A 19,713-nucleotide genomic window follows, 5' to 3' on the forward strand; every position below is an offset into this window, starting at 1 on the left:
AGACACCTCCAAAGGGAAGCTCCTCTGACAAAGTCCTGCTCACACAGCTGCAGCTGTCTGGCCTCAAACCAGTGATGCACTCACAGAAGAGCTGAGTTCAGACACTGTGAGAGGTGTATGAGATTTGAACTGTTCATCAAAGGTGAGAAGGCTCCTTGTGAACTCAGTGCAGTGGGGGTTTGAGGGTGGGTGACGCGTGGTCCCACCTGGATGTGGGGGAGTCCCTGCTCACTGTTCCTGTACCTGTGCAGGAGGACTCAAAGAAGCTCTGGGTGGTGCCCCTGCAGAGTGAGCTGCAGGCAGGGATGAGGGAATTAACATCCTTGATAGCAGCCCTCATGTACACCACACACAGAAAGTGACTTACCTCCTCCACTCTTTCCCAAGACTCCTTCATTAGCAAAGAATTTTCTGTTAAGCAAAACAGGATTTTTTTCGTTTTGTTTGTTTGTTTGTTTTTCTGTTTTGACTACCACACAGAGCGGAGAGAAGAACCTCCTAAAAAGAAAACGCACATAAGGAGTGTTCAAGGCTCAGAGGCTTCTGAAGCTGAGAGTTCACCCCAGCAAAGGGCAATGCACATTGATGGGTTGAATTCCCACGCAGATGGGCTGCACCAAACCTAAGGGCAGACTTTGATGGCCTGAGCCATGGCCAGGCTGGAGCACTCAGATCTGGTAGAACAGCACAAGTAGGGGCTGGCTGTTCCTGTTGCCTGCTAGGGTTTCACATCCCAGCGAAGATCAGGGGGCCAGCAATCAGAGAGGAACTGGGTGTGCTGTATGACTTTTGTCTCATACAGACATTCTGTATGAGTTTTTTCCAAGGAGGAAAAAGAAAAAAAGAAGTCTGAAGATCCAGCTTTAGGAGGTCACTAGACAGAGCCCATCAGAACGGGGAGGAGGCACAGTAAAAATGGTAGATTGTAATAGATAAATCTAATGGTAGTTCTCTTTGTTCTGTCACCCAAACCTTAAAACTGAACCTCAAGGACTATCAAATCCATTATAAAGCTTGTATTTCCCAACTACCCTGAAGTTGCATTATTAGTAGCTATTATGTACTTGCCATTTGTATTTTGAATAATGAAGTCTTAATTGTAACTGTTCATAGGACATCAATTGCAATTGCTATGTCATTCTTGGTCTTTTCTTATTTCTCCTTTTCGGTTCAACTTGCCCATTCTGTACAACAAAGCCCATTCTGTACAACTTGCCTCGCCACCCACTCGTCTGTGCTGAATCTCAGAGCCAATCAGAGCATCTGATAGTGGCAGGCTCTGGTCTGATATAATGTACATGAAAGCACTGTTCCCATGTCAGTGGCAACTAATGCCAGATCATACTCTGATCCTGCGGAAACTGGGCTTTGGTTATCATGGACAACTATTTGCACTTCCCAGTTCCTGCCCCATGAATTTTAATTTGATTTAAGTTGAAAGATAAATTTAAAATTTGGTTGCAGTTTCTGTTTTAGATGTGCAACTTCCATTGTTTAGAAATCTGGTGTGTCCATGCCAGGTGAGAGGAGCCTGAAAGCCTCTGTGGGGCTGCCGAAAGGTTGGGTGGGAGGGAGGTTCCAGAAGCATTCAGAGAGCCAGGCTCAGGTGGAAATGCCTGGTGCCAAAGCTCTCACCCTGCTGCCACCCCAGGCAAACCCAGCCTGGGTTGTAACACATGTCTGGGCTGTGCACATTAGTAGCACTATCAGTGTAAAGCTTGGTAATTAATATTTCAGGGGTTCAACTATATTTTCTGTGCCCTAAAATCTAACAGACACCAATGTCTGAGGACAAAAGGACAAGTTCTGCCGCTCCTCTGTTCCAAAGCCTCTGATGCCTGTGTATCTGCATTCTTATAAATTCTTCTGTCTAGAGGAAAGCCGGCCTTCCAGGAAACAAAAGGACCTTCTGACATTTAAGAGTAAGACACAAGAAGGAAAAACACAGATTAGCTTTGATATCTCCAGCATGCAGAGATAGGCAGGTAACCGGAATTTTGCTCAAGAAGGACAGGGAGAAAACTCTAACAATTTTATTCCACAACACAACCATTCCTGCACATGAGGTATTTTCTAACAGATGAAAAACAGACAAGCATCAATCAGACATGTGTCTAATGACATGGAACATATGGGACAGGCAGCTCCATTAGGGGTCTCAGAGCAGGAGAGGGGGGTTGAGATTATTGCTGTGTAAGGGATCAAGTCATAACTCCTTAGCCAGTGAGGGCCTGAGTGTTTCAGGAGGTTCTAGCACATACTCATAGTTTGATAATTTGCGCCTGGAGAAAGCTAACATGCCTGAGATTTTGCTGGAAATATGATTAGACTAAACTCATAGCTTTCCTCTTCTGAGCTTGCAGCTCTAAAGCCAGCGATGCTGTATGCCAGTGAGAGCAGCATGGGATGATAATGAAACGGCTCTTTGGATGCCCAAAAATCTCACAGCCACAGTGAGAATGGCTTCAGGGGGACTAAAAAATAGCAGAAGCCTCCCAGATCATCTTGCTATAGTGGTAATAAACATCCAGTCTTCTCTGTAGCCCTCAGGCAAGAAACTCTTGACAGCAAATGCACAGCTCATTCTGCTTCTGCTGAAAGCAACTGGAGTTCTGCCACAGTCAGGAACTGGTGCATCTCTTAGACCTGTGAATCCATAAATACAAAATTCTGAGCAAAGAACCAGTTCCTTGGAAATACACACCAAATATAAAAATCTTTCCTCCTGCAGAAGGAATTCCTCTTTTCATCTGGACTATTTTTCTACTACCTGCCAGAAAGGTAGTAATCTTTATTAATCTCTCCAAGAGCCTGTGGCCGACACAGTGCAAACTGTGATGTCCAGTTTACTCTATGGCAAAAAGCCCCCAAACAGAGAAAAATCTGATGTTTAACCTGCCATCATGGTTTGTATGCCCTGATGGAGGTTGCAAATGGCAGGGAGCAGGACAGACATCAGGGCGCTTGTGAGCAACATTTTAAAATGCATTATAAATTGGAATTAGGAAAAATTAGATAACTTGGAAAATAGAAGTGTTGTTATCATTGGAACACACAGGACGATCATAGCTGTTTATGACCTGAACTGGGCTGTTAAACCCCAGACTGACAATGAAAGTGAATTCTTGGCTCCATGTGTCAGCATGGGACCTTTTTGCTCAGAAGCAGAATTCGGAGTCTGGCAAGAGGAACTTTCTCTATGTCCCGTGTCCCATGTCCCTCCCATGTGTTCCCCATTCTGTAGGTACTCCCCTGCCTTAGTCCTTGTGTGGTCTGGTCACAGCATGGGCATGGACAGGGAGAGCAGAGAGCAGAGCCAAGGACAGGGGAAGGAGATCATGCAGGTGACTGGAAATGGACAGTAAAAAAAACCAAACTCCTTTATATATGTGTGTGTGTGTATATATATGGAATAAGTGTCATGTATGGAATGCAAAATGAGAAAGATGATAAATACCTAGTTTTAAAATATATTGCCTGAAACCTAAACTGTCTTCCATGTCAGCATCTGTCAAGAGGGACCCAGCCATGAGAAAAACACATCAAAAAACAAGCGCTGAAACTCCACCAAGAGCCTCTCCGCAAAGATACGGGCCGGGAGAGGTCGGTGAAGATGGTTTTCCCCTTTCACCTTTAAGGCACTGCCGGGGACCCTGCAAGCACGGATGCTCCGTGCCCGCTCTCCCCTGAGCTTGGCGCTGCCCTCGCCCCGCAGCGCCTCTCAGCCCGAGCCCGCAGCATCCCCTGCGGGTACCGCAGCCTCGGCACCGGCGGGTGCGTGTGGGGCGCGTAAAGAACCGCGGCGCCAACTAACCCCCGGGAGCCACGGCCGGGCCGGCGGGGCCCCGCCCGCGCCGTTTTATGAATGGAGCAGCCCCGCCCCGGCTCTGCCCCGGCGGCTACACGTGCGGCGGGCCGGGGGTGCGCGGGGGGCGAGGTGAGAGGGGTGCGGTGCGGAGAGTGCGGGGTGAAGAGTGAGGGGGTGCGCGGTGCAGCGCGGAGAGTGCGCGGCTTGAGAGGGGTGCGAGGAGTGCGGGGTGTAGAGCGGAGAGTGCGCGGGCTGCGCGGTGAGAGGGGTGCGCAAGGTACGTGGCGGCTGAGGGCTGTGTGCGGTGCAGGGGTGCGGTGCAGGGGTGCGGTGGTGGGCGCAGAGTGTGCGGCGCGGCGCGGTGCGGGCAGTGTGCGGTGCGGGCTGTGCGGGGTGTCCAGCCCGGGAGCCGGAGGAGCCGCTGCTGCTCCTTGGAACTCCGCGCCGTCGGGGACAAAAGCGGCCGAGCAGTGCGGGGTAAGTGAGAGGGGGTAAGGGTAAGGTTAGGGAGGGGAGTAAAGGGCGGGGAGTTTGGTTTCTCCTTGTGGTTGGGGTGTGTAGGGAACTGGGGTGTAATCACGCTGTAATGTATGCACTGTCACATACAGATCTGTCTGATGCAGGAAGTAAAGAAGTGTTAGCTTCTGTTCAGAATTTGGATTGTTGCTGGAAGGATACCTTTGTTTTTTTTGGATTTGTTCAGAGTGGAAGGTGAACGTTTCTGCATTGTGAAGAAATGCCTGCGACAGCAGCATGGGATGGTCAGGCAGCCTACTTGAGCCCATAGCTCACCTGTGAAGTTCTTGCTCTTCTTGCTAAGTGAGAGTGTGTGTACCACACACACCAGCCCCTTTCTGACACACCGTTGGAACTGCTCCCCAGCAGAGAAGACTGGAGTTGGCCTACCATGCCTCGCTCCCTGCTTCAGCCACACAGGTCACAGGGGTTTCTTGAGGAGTTTGACCATTACTCTTCCCTGGCCAAACTCCTGTCCATCTACCACTCAACTAACAGGACCATCTTCAACTGGACAGAGAGCCGCATTGTTGAGTGGGAGAAATTTGCTGAGCTGGCTAAATATGAGCCAGAATCCCAGAAGCCAACAGTGAAGGCGCTCCTAATCGTGGCATACTCAGTCATTATCATCATGTCTCTCTTTGGGAACATGCTGGTGTGCCACGTGGTGCTGAAAAACAAGAGGATGCACTCAGCCACCAGCCTCTTCATCGTCAACCTGGCAGTGTCAGACATCATGATCACACTGCTCAACACACCTTTCACCTTGGTAAGTAGCTGGTCTTGCTGTCCGTTTAACCAGGACAGGAGTCTCTCACCCACCAGAACTCTGCCTGGTGGTTATAGGCTTTCTGTGAATTCTCTCCTAGGGCTGAGGTGGCAACCCAACACCACCAAGTCTAGCTGATAACTCTGCCAGGCAAGTGAAGCACTGTTCAGCAACCTGTGGGCTCTCTGTTAGACTCTGTAACTCCTAGAAACTCCAAGGTGTATCAAAATGTGTGCTACCAAACCCCAGCAACAGCTTCTTGGGGAATGACAGCAAGTTCCTGTGTTTTTAATGTTCATGCAGGAGAGCACTAGAGAGTCCCTTAGTGGGTCAGAACAGTCTGAATGCCAGTCATACTATGTGACTGGAAGAAAGTAGCCAAGCTTTTCGGAGATGCCAGTTGGATAAAGGCTTCATTGAAAGCTTTCCAATCTGACAGTAAGGTTGATATCAAACATTGGTCTACTCTTTCCAAATATAGTTGTTAGTGTAATAAAAAGTTTTTACCACTGTTCATGAACAATGTCTGTAGAACAGACCAGGAGGGCTGTGGCATCACCACTTCATAACCAGTGGGGTTTTATCCTATAAACTCTGGAGTTTAACTTTATAAGTACTCTGTAAAGGTGTTTCAGAGACCAGGATAGCTGATCTTTCTTCAAGTTTCAGGTGAAGCTGCCCAACCGGCCAGAACCCTTGAGCCAGCTCAGGTTCCAGCCAAGGAACTTATTGGAAAACTAAACAAATCCCCATGGATTCGTTTTCACCACATCTTTTGGCTGACGAGCTGTTGTTTCCTATCAGGTCCGGTTTGTGAACAGCACATGGGTTTTTGGGAAGGCCATGTGCCACATCAGCCGCTTTGTGCAGTACTGCTCCCTCCACGTCTCCACGCTGACCCTGACAGCCATCGCCCTCGACAGGCACCAGGTGACACTGCCCACCTCCTCTTCCTTCCAGGGCTCTGGGAGGAGACTTGAGCTGCCAAAGACCTGAGAGACCCAGGTCTGTCTGTGACCATGACAAATGCTGGCTGTGTGTCCAGTGCAGGGCAGCAAGGACAGCCCAGGCCACGTGCTTGTCCCTAGCAGTCACTCCCCTTTTTATGCTATTGTCAAATAGAAAGTTCTAGACTATCAGATTTTATCAGCTCAAAGATCTAACAAAGAAAATTTCATGAAAGGTGAATTTCTGCCTCAGCAGAGGGGAGAAAAGCTCAGCTTCACAGGCCCAGCTGGAATAAGAGACATTTCTTATATAGTTCATATAGAATAAAAAAAATACCCTTGAGTGAAGACACGTGGGTAGATATCTTTTTTTTTTTGACCTAGTGTAACCCCCAGCTTAAAGGAAAATGGTTTTCACATAACAAGATTGAGGATAAAGTTTGAAAGCTCTTCTGAGCAGACTGAGAAGTTCAATGTTTACCATTTTCCAGGTCACTCTAATGAGCAGGACATTTTCCTAACCATGGCTGTCATTTTCCTATCATTAGCTGTGTAAGGTTATGTCACAAACCACCTACTCCCCTCGTGGGCTGTGAGGGCCTTTGCTTCTCCTGGGAGAAGAGTCATGATGGACTTTCTGTTGCAGGTCATCCTGAACCCTCTGAAGCAGAGGATGTCCCTGACAAAGGGAGCTCTGAGCATCTCTGTTATCTGGCTGATGGCAACCTGTTTCTCCCTGCCCCATGCTGTCTATCAAAAGCTTTTCCAGTATAACTATAGGTGAGTGATCTCCCCTTCCCAGTGAGTATGTGGAGATCTGGCAGCCCTTGTGCAGTGCCACTCGCTCAGCAAGGAGGGCACTGGAGTGTCCCAGGCACGGGTGATGTGGGATGAGAGGGAGTTGGTGTATGGGTGACATCCCTCTTCCCACAGAAAAAGCTGGGGGTGTGGAAGAGCTGCCTGGCCTGCTGCCCAGGGTTTGCTCTCTCCACCCCTGTGTGCCCAGCTGAGGGTCTGGGTCCCACTCCCAGCCACATGGTGGGGCAGTCCCAGGCACAGCCTGGCTGGGGCACAGCTGTTGGAAACACACACCTCCTCCAGTGCCATGGCCTTGCCAGGAAAGGCTCTGTCCCAAGAAGGTAATTTTCTCCTGAGGGACTTTCCTCTTCCCTTCTTTTGCCTGCTGTCTTGGTTTGAAAGACAGGTATCTGCTAAGAAGGGCAGAGCATCCCTTCGAATTATTATAATTTAGAAAATAAAGGGTCTTTCAGGCAGAGATATAGGGATGGGAATAACAGATCTTCACTAGTATGTATAACCAGGCAAACAAACAACAACTACAGCAATAATAATAACAACCAGGAACCTCGAGGGGCTTTGTTTCACAAAGCCCTGAGCAGTTCAGTCTCTTGGGACTTGGAGAGCACCAGGCTGGAAAAAGCAAAAAGCCTCACAGCAGTGCTGAAGAAACAGGGGAGACGGGACAGGGCAGCCCAGCAGGGCAGGAGGAGGTGAGCTCAGAGTTTGGGGCACATGAGCAGATGATGGTAGATTTTTTCAGCACTGGACCCGGTGGGAACAGTGAGTTCCTACCAGCCAGCAGCAACCTGCCCTTGTCCTCTCCCATGCGATGCTGAGAGCCAGAGAGAGGATGCTGAGAGCCAGAGAGAGCGAAGCTGCCCCCAGCCCTGTCCTTATCTCCCCCTCCTGCCTCTTCATTTTGGTCGAGCACTTTTAAACATCCAGTACTTAGTCTCCTAGCAACTTATGGGGAAAAATTCTTTAGAGTAAAAAAGGAACAAACCTAACCCCCAATACTCAGTCAACTCCTCAGACCCAGCAAGACCAAGCCCATCCTACTCCCTCCGACAGGGAGGGGAGAGAGAGACAAACTACAGTTTCAAAAAGAAAGAAAATAAACTTTCTGTTGGGAATACCTGTGCTGACATCAGCAAGGCTCTGCAGGGAGCAGGAGCAGGGGACCACCCTGGTTTGTCAGCAGGGCTACTCTTCCCCAGGATTCCTCCTCTCCAGGATTTCATACATTGAGTCTCAGGTTGTGACTTCCTTGTATTTCATCCATGTGGATTTAGGAAGGAGCACCAACTTTCCCTGAAGCTTGAGGTTCCTCTACCCAATGTTATACTAACAACAAAAACAAAGAGAAACCCCCACTCCCTTTCCATGAAGCAGGGCTGTGGAGGACTAGTGTGAAACTGAGGGGATCTAGTGAGGGACCAGTGCTTTGGCAGGAATTGGAGCTGCCCTGGTGTGCCATGGTGCCTCTCCTCAGGAAAAGAGCTGAACAAAAAGACAGCAAATTAAGTGGTATTTCACATCCACATGAGACAGCTGAAATATCAGAAAAAAAGGGAAGGTCCTGATATAGAGGGAAAGAAAAAGAAAAAAAAAAAGTTAAAAGCAGAAGCTTATCTGCCCACAAAAGGCCCAGCAATGGCACTTGTCTCTGCTGTCACCCTCTGCCACTGAGAAATACAGAACCCAAACTTTGGGGTTGCTTTGCCCTGGCAGTCCTTTCCTCTGTGGTACCCAACCTGTTCTGTCCCTCTGTCCCCACCAGCCTGTGGCATTGCTGTGACCTCTTCTGTCTAGAAAACAGTCCGTAACAGTACCCAAGAGGGATTTTTGTGGCGGGTGTCATGCTGCTGGTGCTGCCCTTCGCAGGAATGCCAGCCTCGAGGCCAAGGGGATAATCTTACCATGACCTGTGTTTTCAGGCTGAGATCAGCATCCCAGGGAGTGGGGCAAGGAGACACTGACAGGCAGCAGGAATGAGATTTCTATTGTAGACGTTGACCTTCTGTATAAAGGACAAATCTAATTTCCTGCAGCCCAGCCAGGTCCCTCCTGTTGACGAGGCAGGAGAGAGTGAGTGCTTGCAGAGGCTGTTGCTGCCTCTGGTATACAAAGGGCTGCTCCAGCTGGAAGTGTGATGGGGGCTTCACAGCCCTCCCCTGCCTGTGCTTGTGCCTGATGTGCCTGAGATAGCCAGGGGATATCATACCTCCAACTGTCCAGACTGTAAACACAGGGCAGGGTTACTCCGTGCTTGCGTTGCTCCGCAGCTGTGCTTGGGGATTAGGGAACAAATTGCTCATGAATGAACGAACACTACGATCTGTTTCGGGGCACCTGTCTCTGCTCATCCTTTGGCATGGCCAGAGGAAACTGAGCCCTGTGTTGGCACGAGGCAGCTCAGCGATATAAGGACTTCCAGGACATGCTATTCCTGTCCCTGCTTTCCATTGAAAAAAAAATCACAGTTGTAATATTGCTTGTAATAGCTCCGGCAGAGCCAGGGCTCCTGAGATTCCTACCAGGGAGTGGTTAGGGTTCTGGGATGGGAAACAGGGACTCCACCAATATATATATCTAGCTGCACTACACAGCAGCCATCTGAGTCCCTGATTATACCAGAATTCACCAAAACTCTGTCCTGTGGTTCCCTGTGCGAGTGGTGAGGTCCCTCAGTTCCAGGGAAGGGATGTCACAGCTGCAGTTCAAAAAAGATAATTTTCCCTTCTGCATCAGTTCCCTTCTTGAGTGGCATCTCTGGGTCCTCCACACTCGGTGGACCCATTGTCCCTCCTCTGACCTCATCCCTTGCCCCAGCTGCCCGTTCTCAGCAATCTCCAATTTGTGGCACAAAAGACAGCCCCAGCAGTTGAAAACAGGATATTAAAGATATTAATCCATACTGCAATGAATAGTACAGCTTGATGGGGGCTAAAATCTGTGCTGAATAGAGGAGAACCAAGGACAAGGCATGAAGAGAAAAGAGTAAAATGGAATAAGAGAAAGAAAAGGAGAGGGGAAAGGAAAGAAAAGGAGAACACATCCACTGGAAATAAATTTCATCACATCCAGTCACCAGCTGCTGCGTGTAGAGGGGACACATGGTGCAGTGCAGGGTGATGGGATGGGAGCCACTTCTGGCCAGGCAGTGGGAACACACCTGGATCCTGGGGCTGGATGGGATGGGACAGGTGTAAGGGGTTGTTAAAATGAGCTGTTGTGTATGGTTAGACTCAGTTCTTTTGTTAGTTAGTTGTGAGTGGTTCAACTGGAGCCAAGTGACTAGTCTTCACACCAGTTTTAAGAGGTAGCAGGAAGGTTGTAGGAACTGATAGGAAGGGAAGGGGAGGGTAGGGGAAGGGAAGGGGTTGGTCACTCCTGTGAGGCTTTCTCACAGTCTCCAGCCCTTCCCTCCTCTCCAGAACAGCTTTGGCTTAGAGCTGTTGCAGTGGCTCTGGCTGAGGGACCCTGTGCTGGGGGGCATGGCAGGGTAAGGGGTCCTGGCTGCAGGGGAACACAGCATGGTGGGTGCTCCCATGGAGGGCAGGGGCTGCAGGTCCAGCCTGAGAGAGACATACCAGAGCTGTGGCTCTGTGTCCTCCCTCTGCCTGCACTGCATCTCTGAGCAGGTGGTTGTGGGCAGTGTCAGACCTCCACCATGGTTTGCTGAGCCAGCAGCACCCACAGGACAGGAATGGCCATATGCCTTCTCTCTATTTCCTGTTTTCAAGGGAAGCCACTGTCCGGAGTCTGTGCCTCCCTGATTTTCCTGAGCCTGCAGAGCTGGTCTGGAAGTATCTGGACCTGTCTACCTTTCTCCTTCTTTACCTCCTGCCTCTGCTGATCATCACTGTCACCTACCTGCGTCTGGCCAAGAAGCTGTGGCTCCGCAATGCCATTGGGGACGTCACCACGCAGCAGTATGTCACCCACCACAGGAACAAGAAGAAGAGCATCAAGATGCTGATGCTGGTGGTGGTGGTCTTTGCAGTCTGCTGGTTCCCCCTCAACTGCTACGTGGTGCTCATCTCCAGTCTGGGCATCAAGACAAAGAACTCCCTGTACTTTGCCCTGCACTGGTTTGCCATGAGCAGCACCTGCTACAACCCCTTCATCTACTGCTGGCTGAATGAGAGTTTCCGTGCGGGGCTGCGGTCCCTGCTCTGCATCTGCCACAGGGTGCCACAAGCTCAGGAGCAGGCACTGCCACCCAGGGCCACATCCTGCCGTGAGGCTTGGCTGGAGCAGGCCAGCTGCAGGAAAGGGCCCAGCTCCCAGGCAAGCTGCTCCCCTGGGAACCTCCCAATGGCCAACACGGACCTGTGAGTCACAGGGCTCAGGGGAGTTACCTGGTTGTGGGAGGCATCAAAGGGCATCTCCCAGTCTCTCCTCAAGAGCCAGCATTGCTGCTCTGCTGTTTTACTCCTGACTTTTCGTTTGTCTTACTGTAGCCCTTCCTCTGCTTGGCCTGGTGGGCACACAGCCTTTCCAGCACTCTACCAGTAAAACCCATGCTGCAGCTGGCCCAGGAGGCAGGAGTATGTACAAGGGACTTAGAGCTTCTCAGACATGGTGATCTGCTTTCAGGTTTTCCCATTTATTGCTATCAGAGGGAGTGGACCTGGGTTTCTGTCACTGGCCTGTGACATGTGCCATTGTGTGGGGCTCTGAAACAAAATCTGGATGGCAAGTGTTTGAAGGAAGGACTTGGACATGCAGATGAACTCCATTCACAGGGAGTATCACCAGTTAGTGTGTAGCAAAGCGTCCAGCAGAGGTAAGGACTGTTAGCAGCAATTTTGCTCTCAGATTCTGCTGCTCCTCCTGCTTTGACTCTGTCCCACCCACAGCAGCTGGAAGCCAGCCCCAGACAGGGGGAGAAGGGAAGCCACCCAGCAGCCATGGCTGTAGGCTCAGATGGCATGATGACAGATTAATGTAGTCCACTGAGAAGGTCTTTTTATTATAAATATATTAATTCAGAAAAGAGAGCTACACTGGCACTTTACAAAAGGCCACAAAATATTTCATCAGGGCTGTAGCATTCACTCACTGAAGAATGGAATCGTTCTGCATTGTTATTAGTTGCTGTAAAAGTCTCATTTAAACAACAGGAGGGCAAGAAAGAGCTGGAAGGAACATCCTGTGAGGAGCAACCAGGGATTCTGGGACTGTCTAATTGGTGCAGGCCAGGTGATGGATTTCAGTAGGCCAAGGGCAGCCCTGTCTGCTGGGGGGCTCCTGGTCTGTCCTGGTGATAGCCCAGACAGATCTTCTGCCCAGAGAGGCAGTGGGAGGCCTGGGTGGCTTGAGGGAATAAGGACATGCTCCCACCACCTTCCCAGGGGAGGATAAGCCAGGCCAAAGAAAGGAAACTAAGGACTGATTTTTTTTTTTTTTTTCCATTTGTGCAGTGAGAAAGAAAAGGACAGAAAGGAGGGGGGTCCTTGCTTCAGGCCACTTGACCCCAGCTGGGCACCTTGGGTGTGCACTGCAATGCCTGCACCAGAAGAAAACAGCAGAACATGAGGAGTGGCAGCAGGAATGGGTGGACACTTGGTCCCTGAGCCACTTTGCTTGGAGCTCACCATTATTGAACATGGGAATTCAAAGCTGTCTGTGTTGGGTGCCAGCACTGACCTCCCTCATTGTACAGAAGGGTGTGTTTTCAGTCAAAAAACATCATTGTGAGTTTCTCAAAATGTTAAAATAATCTCTAATTAATAAGCATCCCCTCATTTAATTATTAAGAGAAGCTATCATTTGCTTTTTTACTGTTCCTCGTTCCTCACTAGCTTTTGGCAAGCAGCTCTCAAACTGCCATGTATTGTCTTCAATATTTCTTAGGTTTGTTTTCTTTCCTTTCTTTAAACAGCCCAATAACCTTTTTCTGGAGGAATCCAAGCCCTTACTCCAAAGAAGGGGTCTCTCCACACTCCCTTGATCTTCTGCTAATCCGTTGTTAGCTATCTCTTGCTGTCAGAAATAACCTGGCTGGTTTTCCTTGGATCTGTCAATCGCAGCATCTCCTCGTTGCTGAATTTTTCTCCCCTAAATGGGCAGGATGTAAGAGCTGACTGTATCGAATCTCCGTAATGGCTCAGCTATCTGGGCTGATAATTATCAATGCCTGAGTGAGATTCAGAGCCTTGCACGCTTCACCCAGTGCCTCAAGGCTCCTGTATCACTTGAGGATGCCCTGGCTCCCAGCAGCTCTCAGGCAAACATAGAGTGCACAATATATATTTTAAAAAAAAGTATGACCTGAGCATTGTTTGACCAGGGCATGGACAGTGCCTGGAGGGCAGGAGGCTGCATGTCTGCTGGACTCTAAGCCAGGCTCTGGAAAAGGGAATCTGTGAGATTTGGCTTCTGCTGGTTCTGAGTCAACTCAGCACGTAAATAGGTACTTAAACATTCCTTATAAACATTCCTTAATCTGTCTCCAGTCCCGCCGCCCACCTGTGGAACTGGCTTCCTAAGCGGCGCCGGGATCCAAGGGAGGAGCTTCCAGAGGGGGAGCAGGGCTGTGCTCCCGCTCCCAGACAGACAGTGCTGGTCCAGGGCAGCAGCAGCACAGTTTGGGAGTGGACAGGAGTGTGGGGTGGGAGAATCCGCTGGGAAGCCTCTGCCATGAGGAGACCCCTCCCTTTCCTAGTCTGCGGACTGAACCCTCACCCGGTGCCCTCGGTGGCCCCCTCGGCAGGAAAAGACCCCCGGGAGGCAGAACCCCGAGGGGGAGTTTGGAGGGCAAATTATTGAAACACTGAGTCACCACAAGTCTCCTCTCGGGAAACTATTTGAGCACACACAAATCAGTGTGCAAAGATCCAGCGAGACATGTCTGAGTGATTAACAGCCCGAATTTATTAAGGTTAGCTCATGCCAAATGCAGCAGAGTGCCTTCAGCAGAGTTGCTGATGAAGACGATAACAGGGAACACAGTGCAGGGGATACCTGAATTCCAGAGACAAACCCTCTTATATAGCCCCACCACATAATGAACAAAGAAACCACAACATGCCAACTAGATTAACAAAAAGCTAGCAGAAAAACCCCCACAATGAGTCAGAAAATTAGCTCAGGAAGGAGAAACAGAATACAATTATCATCACTTAGCTCTTCAAGTGGAAAACAGTACGGAGGGGCTGGCCAAAGCACGCTGCAGGAATAAAGCAGAATGTCCTCAGTTAATTCCAGCTTAAGCCCTGGAACTGGGGATGTAGGTGGGCCAGTGTCAAACCATCTTCTTGCACTGAGAAGTAACTTGGCATCTTAAGTCACTCACAGACCAGGGGAGGAAGAGGGAGGAAGGAGCCTGGCCTTTACCTGGGAGACTGGATGTGAAAGGCACACCCCGAATTCCCGCGTGGGAGATGATGCGCAGCCGCCCTGTGCCGCAGGCAGCAGCAGTGTCTCCCTCCAGCCGGGGCACATAGCTCTGCTGTCTCACCGACTGTGGAGACAACCTGCCTGCCCCCCAAAGAACTCACCTGCCCCCACAGAGCCCACCCGCCCCCCAAAGACCCCACCTGTCCCCGCAGACCCCGCCTGCTCTCCCCCGCTGCCTCCTCCCGGCACCACTCCTGCACTGCGGTGGGCAAAGGAGCGCCTCTGATCTCCCAGACTTTGGATGGAGCCCAGGCAGGAATACCGGCAAGTGAGGGCAGGTTTAGCACCAGGCACGGGGAGCAGCCAGCGCTTGCTTTGAAGACTAAGGGCATTTCACAAGCTCCCCTGTCCCACCAGTGCACAGTGGTGATCCCCACCCCAGATCCAGGATCTGTTCCTAAACTGCAGCCCTGAGGGGGTACCAGAGTACTCCCAGTGCTTGGCTTTTCCCAGTCTGTGCCGATGGAGATGTCTCTTTGCCCAGATGTGCTGCTGATGTTGGGTGTCTGCACTGGAGCAGGACTAATGTTCTTTGGAGTCTCTGATGAGATGGGGCAAGGGGCCAGCAGCAGCAGGTACCAAACTGAGCAGTGCTGGGAGAGCCTTGAGGGACCAGCCTGAGCAGGCAGGGGTGTAGGACACTGTGCCTGGGGGTGTGCTGGAGCCAACCTTACCTTGGGAGCCTCCACAGGAAGCAAATCAAAAGCACCTCTTGCCCTGCTCCTCATCCCTGGTATTTTGTTATTTGCCCCGGTAATAAGGGCTGAATTAATGTGCTTGGTCCTTGACTGATGTTTCACTCCCCCAGCAGCCCACACTGACTGATGCTGCCCAGTTCAGTAGTGCCAAACTGTAGAAGTGGAGAGCAGTTGTCACTTAACCAGACATGAGAGGGAAAAAATAGTAATCCCTCCCAAACGCCCCAGACTGAGCTCTGCAGGAACCAGGTCTGGTTGTACAACACAATAGTTTGTCACTTGAAGAGACTTCTCCATGACAGGTCCATAAAAGTCTCCTTGGCAGATGAGAACAGACTAATTGCTTTATAAAATTAGATGAATGGACCATCTAATGCATCTGCTGGAGACAAATCCAATTCCTTTATGGGACACTGTAAGGGGCACATACAGGGAGTGTCCCCATTAATGGAATTCCTGCTTATTGCTTCACAATTAATGGGGCTTCAGAGCATAAAGGCTTATATCCTCTCTATCATTCCCACATGCTTTCATCACATACATCTGTATCTGATCCATACTGTGTCCTGAAGGCTGTGGGATCTTGGTGGTCTCTTGTCTCCAAGATTTCCACTCTGCAGGGACCTGCAGTTGGTTTTTTGTAGCTGACAGCAGCAACAGGGAATTTCAAAGCCTTATTTTGACCATTTCTTGCTGTTTCTACAGCACTGTAGAAGTAATTTCCATTTCAAATCCACACTTGGAGCCAAGCTGAACACCACAATTAGTGTGATTCTGGGGTGCCCAGACTGTGGGTACTGTTAGGAAATAATTTATGATACCTAAAAAAATGATGGCAGCAAGTTTCAGAGCAGCAGATTTTGTTCCTATTTTTGAGACAGACAATTTTTTTTGCAGCCACATCCTGGCTCAGACAGTTTTCCACAGGAATTAAGTGATCAGTTAATCAATGGCCTTAACCTTTTGCAGCTTCCTTCTCCTTCCACAACTTATTTTGACCTTTTACTGGTGATACATACCAAACATGGCAGGATTCAGAATAGAAGTAGTGCCTGGATCACTTCCATGATGGATTTACCACAGTTCCATCAGTGGGGAGTTGCAGTAGGCTGGGTGGCTCTGGGCTGTTTTGGACAGTTTAATTTGCCTCTGAACTGTGATACACTGCTTGGACCTTTCACATTCAGGTTAATAAAACAAGTCTCTCCTAAAGGCTGGAAAAGAATCGAGTTTTAGTTTTTACCATTACAGTTTTTTCTTTCACAGTAAGTTGTCATTCCTGAACTCCTCTTCACAGATCAGTTATTTAACTGTTTGTCTCCATTTCCCACCCTGTTCTGGAATTAAACACACCAGTTGCTCGTGCAGACAAACAGTGACTGATGGCAACTGTTCCCTCATGGAGATGGCAATGGCTGCACTCCAAATAAAGCCTTTACTGCAGTGTCCCTTTCCTCTTTATGTTCACGTTTCTATGGCAGGATATAAATTTTTACCCCCATTCTTAAATTTGACACACCCTGTGTTCTATTTAACAGAATTGCACTAACTTGCCTCACTTTGCCTTCCATTCAGGAGAATATAAGTATTTTGCATTCTTGCACAGCTTGCAGGGCAGGATGTAGGGATGGATATTCATTCTCCAGGGGAGCTGTTATGATTAACAGAGCTAATTAAGACCATGAATATTTAGCAATATATTCAGGCATCTCAGCTATAAATGGGAACATCTTCACCACTTGACTAATTCTCAGCTTCTTTGTGAAGCCAAGTTGTCAAATTGTTTGTTTTGTCTTTGTTTCTTCTGGTCCCTGTGAAGGAAGGAGAGACTGTGGGGGAAGGTAGGACAAGTGTTCTATTTTCCTATCTGTGTGTTGAGCATTGCCAACACCTTCTCTGCTCCCTTTCCCTGTACAAAGAAGCCTTTCCCCCACTTCATTTCTGCCTATATTGGTGTGTTTGTGTCCACACACACACACAGACTCTGGAGGCCAAGCTGCCATTTCCAAAGCCTTTCCATGGCACAGGTGCTGCAGGGCAGGAGCACAGCCCTGTTGGTGCCCAGGGCAGAGGGTGTGGGGCACATGCTTTGGGAAGGCCCTCAGGATAGGACCAGGGTAAGGCTGTGGCATGGAGCAGAGCAGCTCACAGCCCACCTGATCTCAATGGAGATGTCCTTGGGCCAGGGCAGGATGGGAGCCCCAGCCTGGGGTCACGTATGACTTTGGAGGTGGCCAGGGCACAGACCTGGGGCACTGTGTGCTCCTTGCTCTGACATGTTAATATTAACTGTAGGAGGTAAGAAATTATGAACATGGGCACTGTTGTTATTGTATTTGATTAGGGTATTTATTTGTAATCCTGTAATTCCTTCAAACCAGCTCAGAGAATGAGGGGGAGTGTAAAGAGGTATTTAATGGGTTGTAAAAACACTAATTATTTTGCTAAAATTTTGTCCCTAATGCTGCCGCACTGAAAGGCAAACCAGCCCAGTACCCAGGCTATCACCTCCCACTGTTTGTCATAAAAACCAGGCTGGCCAGGCTCGAAAATCTCATTTACCACCAAGGCTCAGGGCAGGAATACAGAAATTTAATTTGGGATAATAATGTATTTTTGAAGGATAATAATAATTATTGGCATCAAGTTGTCCCCAAAGACAGTGAGTGTTTTTTTGCCTCCAGCACAGCTCTGAGATTGGAGCTGGATTTGTTTTCCTTTAAAAATGAACATCTGCTGCCAATAAAAAGAATTATGAGGTGGGTTTGTTTTTTTTTTTTTTTTTTTTTTTTTTTCTTAGTTCCTCAGAGTCTGGTGGCTGTTTTGCCCACCGAGGCTGCGGGTGATGGTGGCAGTCCCTGCACAGGCACCCAGCAGCCTTGGATTCTGTGCCCCAAACATGAAGATTTCATGTGAACATTTTCAGCTGCTTTTTGAAAGTCCCTGTGAGTGAGCTGACAGGTTGGGAAGGTGGCCGTGGAAGACAGAAGAACAACAGGCTTCTGCCACCTGCCAAACATATCCAGTTCCATAATGTGCTGTGAAATGTTTTTTCCTTTGCTTGTGATTGCCCTCATATCCTGCAGAGATGCAGTAAGGTGAGAACCTACCGTTTGTGCAGGGGAAGCCTGGGGGAAATACAGAATGAGAAAATCAGAGAAGAAACAGTAAAAACACCACCTGTGGGGAAGGAAAGTGGAGAAGGAAAGGAGCTTGGGTATGGAAATTCACATCTCTCTAACCGATTTCAGTCTTCAATTTTAGCCACGGAAATTTATCTGCCGGTTCCCCCAGCCCCTGTGCAGGGCCCAGGGGCACATGGAGGGCAGGTGTTTAAGGTTTCTTTACTAGTGAGCCTCCTGGTTAGAGTTAGGCAAGGAAATGAAGTGTGAAAGCAGGGAAGCTGTTTGCCAAGGCGCTCCAGAGCTGTCAGTGCCATTCCTGCCCTTTTCTCACTAAATGAGCTGGAGCTCTCAGTAAAAAGCTGAAGCTCATACTCCCCTGAGGACTGTGTGCTTACTGTCTCCTGCACAGAAAAGGGCAGACATCCCCTCCCTGTAACTACAGAATTTCAGTCAGTGTTTTAACAATACACTGTTCTTAATCCAGGTCATCTCAGCCCAAAGCAAGCAGGGCTTTAGTAAAAAATGCAACTGTGAAAGCTCTTGCTCTGTGCCCCCAGAACCTGCACACGAGGGAGATCTTAAAAAGCTCCTCTGACTTCACTGTCCACAGACCACACAGTCCTTGCTAACACAGGGCTCATTAATTAACCTGATTCCAAGCAGGATCTGACCCAGAACACTTCCTTAGTGGGAACACCTCCTCACCCTGGCCATCCCCCTCCAGCAGCTCCTCTTTGTCACTCAGTGCTCATGGGGAGAAGGATCTGCCCTCAGAGCGGGGTCTCCTGTGAGAAGGATGCAATCTCACTCTCAGCAGGTCTGGGATAAGCTCTGCTCCGGGGTCCCTGCCCACACAAGGCCACAGTCCCCACCTCTGCAGGTACATTTCAGGGCGTGCAGGTGAGGTATCCACACCCCACACACTTCACTTGGGTTCTTAAAAGCAAAACCCCATTGGTCAGGAAGATGTGTCTCAGCAGGACTCTTGGCTGTGATCTGTGACTGCTGGGAGCAGCAGGACAGACATCTGCCTTCCTGCTCCAGAGACAGCTCAGGAGAAGGCCCAGTGTGTGCCTCATGTGGGCCAAACAGCATTCCCTGGCATTCCCTCTGCAGCTGGAGGCTGGCCAAGCTGTGAGTGCCTGTGCACAGCTCTGCATCCCAGCTGGAGATGTTCCTGCTGGAGGCAGCTGAGGTAAGGGCTGAGTACCTCAGCACCCTGACCTGCTGCCAACCTCTCTGTGAAGAGTGGCTGAGACACCAGGACCGGGGGTGGGAGCCAGCTTTGTTCTGAGCACCAAGGAGTGGGTGCTCAACCACACACTTGTCTGCTCACATGGAGCACGTGTGTTTGCCAGCTCTGCTTCACAGGAGCTACCTCTTACCCCAGCGAGAATCCCAAGTACTTTGAGGGGAACACTACTGATTTATCCTCACTCCTTGGGCTTCAGCCAAAAACGAGGCAAGACCAGACAAGATGAGCAGTCTGAGGTGAGAAGCTGAGGGGGTGTAAACCTCTTGATCACTGGGAGCTCCTGCCCTGGGTGGGAGCGTCTGCTCTGCATGGGAGGGGCACCCTTGTTCTTCCAGAACAGACCCGAGGTGTGGCCAAACCCACCCCCCTTTTGGCTGCTGCAGCGCC

The 19,713-nt window shown here is 49.7% G+C and overlaps 1 protein-coding gene across 1 annotated transcript; it reads left to right on the forward strand.

Annotated features, from left to right (window-relative positions):
* Positions 1 to 4,715: 4,715 nt before the first annotated feature.
* Positions 4,716 to 11,182, forward strand: LOC310923159 (G-protein coupled receptor 83-like; the record flags this gene model as incomplete). Its single annotated transcript, XM_083884305.1, has 4 exons — positions 4,716 to 5,093; positions 5,898 to 6,023; positions 6,687 to 6,820; positions 10,588 to 11,182. The coding sequence occupies 4 exons, from the start codon at positions 4,716 to 4,718 to the stop codon at positions 11,180 to 11,182; spliced, it is 1,233 nt and encodes a 410-aa protein (XP_083740431.1).
* Between the last annotated feature and the right edge of the window lie 8,531 nt (positions 11,183 to 19,713).

The sequence above is a fragment of the Zosterops lateralis genome (assembly GCF_965231275.1).
Source record: "Zosterops lateralis genome assembly, chromosome: Z".
NCBI lineage: Eukaryota > Metazoa > Chordata > Aves > Passeriformes > Zosteropidae > Zosterops > Zosterops lateralis.